General features: G+C 36.7%; 1 protein-coding gene across 3 annotated transcripts in view; it reads left to right on the top strand.

The window, feature by feature from the left end:
• The window catches only part of agps (alkylglycerone phosphate synthase), a 146599-nt gene extending 143353 nt beyond the window's left edge, over nt 1-3246 (top strand). For all 3 annotated transcript variants that reach the window (XM_043693533.1, XM_043693534.1, XM_043693535.1), the window contains one exon: nt 2167-3246. In XM_043693533.1, the coding sequence (XP_043549468.1) occupies nt 2167-2288 (122 nt within the window). In that variant the 3' untranslated portion in view covers nt 2289-3246. The remainder of the gene's footprint in view (nt 1-2166) is intronic.
• Nucleotides 3247-5649: the final 2403 nt, after the last annotated feature.

Here is a 5649-nt window from a genome sequence, read left to right as displayed (position 1 = left end):
CACTGACATTTTTTACAAACCCACCGATTCTCACAGCTACCTGGATTACACCTCTTCCCACCCCACCTCTTGCAAAAATGCCATCCCGTATTCCCAATTCCTCCGCCTCTGCCGTATCTGCTCCCAGGAGGACCAGTTCCACCACAGAACACACCAGATGGCTTCCTCCTTTAGAGACCACAATTTCCCTTCCCACGTGGTTAAAGATGCCGTTCAACGCATTTCGTCCACATCCTGCACCTCCGCCCTCAGACCCCACCCCTCCAACCGTAACAAGGACAGAACGCCCCTGGTGCTCACCTTCCACCCTACCAACCTTCGCATACACCAAATCATCTGCCAACATTTCCGCGCAACGTCGATTTCGCTGCTCCTTGGATGCTGCCTGAACTGCTGTGCTCTTCCAGCACCACTAATCCAGAAACAAAGGACTAGTTAGTATACTCTTACTTTCTGTGATTCATGTGTAGATCCTTCACTGTCAGCATCCTAGAGATTACCATTTATCAGCAACTGAACTGGACCAGTTTCTATAAATACTGTTTTACAATAATCTTGCAGCAAGTAACTCCCTCCCTGACTCTTTAGTGACTGTATGCTGTCTGTAAGGTGCACATCAGGAGTGCAATGGAAGGTGGGGGGAGGGGAGGGGCGGGGCAGAGATAATAAAATGACTAAGGCCAAATAATGAAAGTTCTAACCTTTCAATAATATTCACTGTATTCTTGAGTTTTAAGTGTTGGTGCGTACATTTTTGCTTCATCATGCTATGTAGCAAGTAATTAATTTTTCTAGGAGCTCTTGTCATGTAGTTGGTGTGAGGTTTTATGCTTTCAAGTATTCAATCATTTTATTTGCTTTTGGCCAGTGGTCACTTCTGTTTAACATTTAAGATGCCTCAAAATTTATGTTCAACTTGAGTTGATAGTGTTGGGTTTAATTTTGTTCTTGTGACAATAAAGTTAAAAATTAGTTTCACTACTTATTTGGCTACTTCACTCAAGCAACCCTCTGCTCCAACTTACTTAACGAAGGCCAAAGCATTTTCAGTGTTGAAAACCTGTTTATTTTCTTGTCTTTGACTTGAGATAAAAAGTGAACATACTTTACTCCAACAGAGAAAATTAATTTTAAACAATATTGCAAATAAAACAGCCCGTGGTCTGCAGGTTTTCAGCTCACTAGTCAAATGAATATTCAATTTACTTTGATAAAAATATAAACTGAGGAAATATGACAAGATGGATGTGCAAATTAACATTCTGACAAAGCTAATGATGCACTCCAAGTGCCTTCTGCTTTTGGAGCTCTGAGTAGCTTCATTTTCTATGCAGGGATGTTTGTTTTCTAGCTGTTCAAAAGTCAGTGCAATTCCATATGGGTTTACAATTGTGTTGGAAGTGTGCATTCAAGCATGTGTTAGTTTCTACACCCTAGTGGCAATAATATGTTCCGTCCAGTCAACTGCTGCATGTGTCCTTTTCTGGGCAATTACATTTGTAACTGCAGTAGCTGTTTGGTTGTATATATGTGTGTGGACTTGACTGGAATAATGCTTATCTTCCACCTGTACTGTATTGTATTGAGCTGTTTTTGGACAGGCTGATGGAGTAATATTGTAAGATTTGTTAAGAATGTCATTCATGAATTATTATGCTACACAAATGAATATAGACAATTGTCAAATTATATTTATCTGATAAAAATGGCAGTGTGATTCACATTAGCTATTCAGTATTTTGAGAGACCAAGATGATTCAGCTAAATTGCACAATGTGCTTATTTAAAGATGCAGTAAGAAATAAACCACTTCTCATAATTTATAAATTTTGTTGGATCTATTGGCCCTGTTACCAAGGAATGCATTTTACTGGAAAACAATTGAAGCCACTGCTTTAAGTGTTAATAGCTTCAGTAAAATCTACAAATCTTTATGTATCTTATATTGGTTCTCCGTTTTGCATTGAACCTGACCGTGCAGCTCCTTTTTTGGGGAGCACTGAGTTTAATGAGCCTGATAGTCAGTGAAGCTCAATAAATCATATGACACTGTATTTCTCCTCTTCTAAATAAAATCATTTATCATACAGTATTTATTTGCCATGTTCAAAAGATTGATCTCTCAACATAAAGTGTGTACTCAAGCATTTTCTGTCTGTCTTCTAGTGGGTAAGTTACGAAAACGATGGCTGAAGGACAGTATCTCGGATGTTGGTATTGGGATGCTGAAATCTGTTAAGCAATATGTGGATCCCAACAATATCTTTGGAAATCGAAATCTTCTGTAAATCAGATGTGCTCAGCAGCTAAAGTTCGAATTCTTCGAAAGGAAGTGGATCCCACCATCAAAGATGAAATCTCCAAACTATAAAAAAAATTAACAACTTACACATTGTAAACAAAATATTTGCAGTAGAATTTGTCAGCTAAAATTTCTCTAATATGGGACACAGCAAGTGTTTGCAGAAATGCTGTGAAACTTGTATTGCGTGCAATTCCCTGTTACAGTAAAGCTGAGAACGTTTGACAAGTGTATTCAAGCAACAAGCAGGATATGCAGTTGACAGTTTAAAAAAATGCTTGGAAGTCACTTAAATAATTATCTGGTAACTTTTTTTAAAGGCATGGACGGTCAGCTCTGATTTACAATTGCTGCCTATTTATGTCCTTCAAAACCTTTTGCACCAATCACACAGCCATACCTGCTTGTTACTGGTAACTTTTTTTTTGCATGTTAATTCAGTACTATAAGCAAATGTTACTCAATGTTAAACTTTGTACAATGTTCTCTCTATTTCCATGACCTTTCTGTAAGCTTCTTCCTAAAGGGAAAAATATCATTGTACAGAATCCACACTGTATTTCACTTCCTTTGTGAATTATGGGTTTTTGATTAAATTCAAATGTTGCAATTGTTAACTTCCAGGAATATTCTCAATAGTGTCCTGGGGACTAAAGAATGACATTTAAATTTACAAAATAGGGATACATGGATAATGTTATTTACATCATCCATACTAATTAAAGTATTTTTTGAATTCTTTCAATACTGGATACTTTTTCAGTTTTCTTTGTATGAGTGTGTTCTATTCCGAGTTATGCTGAGCATTAAACAGGTTTCTGTAAATTAAAATCTGAAATCACAGCCACAAGATGCTTTTTTTTTTACTTGCATGAGGTACTGGAAATGGTTACATTTAATATATAACATTAACGCTGTGTGTGATTACTCACTTTGCAATTCAAGGCGTCTATATTTTGCTTGAAAGAATATCAAGATTGTGTGATAATATTTTATTTAGCAGTGTGCAGTTATCCAGATTACATTTGAAAATATGTTTACAGTTCTTCTAGAAACTGTGTCCATTTTTACTAAGCATCTACTGTTAATCTGAGTTTCTGGCATTTCACTTGTGAAAGAACTAGCATGACTTGGATATTGGTGGACCAATGGCTGTGTAATCAATACTCTTAGCTCCCTCAAGTGGTTATGTATATGGTGTGCCTTTTACCGGTGCTACTGCTTGATGTAAAGTTGAATGTGAAGTTTGCTCTCTTCCCTCTTCATCTGACTCCAGCAGAGATGCCTATTTTTCAGGCATGGTTTTTTAGAACAAAATATTTTATGAGCAATTCAAATGTCCAGTTTACACATCCATAAGTAGTAATTCCGTTTGTAACCTAAAGTTTATTATTAATGTACTTTTACCCAGAGACGAAACAGGAACACATTTAATCGCCAGTCTGACAGAGATAATATTACATGGACATGAGTACACTGCCAGTTTGCAAGAATCAGGTGAGAGAGCAAACTTTGGAAGGGGGAAATTCCTCTTCCTTCAGTTAAAGCCTAGGAACTAACTGTTCACATATTTTATCTACAGTTAAGAGGCAAAAGAGGAAGAGGATGATAAATTACAAATAAAAGGTACATTTGGCCGAAGTCCACTCTAAAAGTTTGGCTAAGTGTTTATTTTATTTGAAGTAAAGTTTAGAAAGAAACACTTATTTTGTATCTTCCACCAATTTGCCAAGTTCAATTTTTCTGGAGGTAATTTATAAAATGTGTGCCAGAAACCCATTGATTTGTAACTCATTTGTAAACATTCTGTAGCTGAACATTATTCTGTCATCCTAGTTTACAAAGTTTTCATATTCTCAACAAACTTGATGAGCACTTTCCTGTCTGAAGTCTGTTGGCTCCTTCATTGTATTGGTAAGGTACTTGTGTGATTTAATTTGGATTTTATTTTAAATAAACTTGTAAGGAATTGTTCATCAGATATTTGAAATTCTTTATAAGCCATAGGCACTTTATTTCTAACTACGCATTTGTGGGATGCTAAAGCCAAGTATTTATTAAGTAAAAAGCAAATCATATGCATGGAATTAATTTGTCAAGAAATGTTAAAATAATTGTATGAATACCTCTTAAGTTCCTCCTTGCCAATTATTCTTTGGTTTCCAAGCACATTACTCATCATAATGTCTTTCTTTCTACTATAGGATCGATTTCTGCACTGAAGTAACTTTGGCCTTTGCTTGAATGCATCTTGACTATTTTTTCCACCTTCACCTGTTCTCTAATGGACAGTGGCACATTCGCTCACATTATGGCCACCTATGTAATTGTGCCATGATACACAATTTTGAGAACAGTGGTAGGTTATTTATTAACTTAAATCATTGCTATTATTGGGCCCAAGACTCCAAATTTACTTTTTACACTGATTGCTTTAAGATCTTTGGTTTTCTAAGCAACTCACTGTCCTCTTTAGGATCTTCCAATAGCTTTCTATATTGCTAAAACTACTCTGATATTTTCCTACACTCTGCAAGTTTCTATTTCATGTTCTGATGTGCCACCTGCAATGGAATTTCCTTCTGTAATGAAACTCCCTTTTGGGAGGGAAGTAGAGGTAGGAAATATCTCAACTTTCAAAAGTATGTGGTTGTGCTCTTGAATTCATAAGTGAAGGCTCTGGGCCAAGCGCTGGAAGGTGATATTAGCGTACATAAGTCAGTGCAGATGGGATGGGCTCAAGGGCCTCTTCTGTACTGTATGAGTCTAAAATGTTGTTTTCAAACTTTTTCACACATCTTTCCTATCCACTTTCAATAAGTTCCTCCACTTCCATCCAGTATCTTCTGAAAATCCTTATGCCTTTTCTAGTACAATCGCAATTTCCAGTCTCAAATTAGCAGGAAGGAATCTTGAGTGCATGGCTGTAGACAGGAATCTCTGATGGATCACCAAGTTCTCTAACACTTTGAAGAGCCATTCCACTCAATGTTAGTCCTGTTTCTCTCACTACAGATGTTGTCAGACTTGGTGAGTTTTTCTAGCATTTTCTGCTTTTTTTATTTTAGGATTTCCAGCTTCTGCAGTATTTTATTACAATTTAGCATTGCTTCCTGCTGGCTGTGACTTGCTTGCCAATTACTTGTGCCCTCTAATCTTGCCCCTTTAGCTACTAGATATTTTTGTTTACTCTCTCTACATTTTCCATGAATTTAAACACCTCTGTCAAATTTTCTCTTCATTTTCCTTAGGCCAAAAAAGGCTGTCAGCTTCAGCCATGTAACTGACATTTGTCATTCTAGAAATGATTCAAGTAAATCTCTCCAAAGCCTTCAGGCCCTTCCTAA

Source organism: Chiloscyllium plagiosum, chromosome 7 (assembly GCF_004010195.1).
Source record: "Chiloscyllium plagiosum isolate BGI_BamShark_2017 chromosome 7, ASM401019v2, whole genome shotgun sequence".
NCBI classification, from domain to species: Eukaryota; Metazoa; Chordata; class Chondrichthyes; order Orectolobiformes; family Hemiscylliidae; genus Chiloscyllium; species Chiloscyllium plagiosum.
The sequence above is the reverse complement of the archived record's forward strand: the minus strand, read 5'-3'. Positions and strand labels throughout refer to the sequence as shown.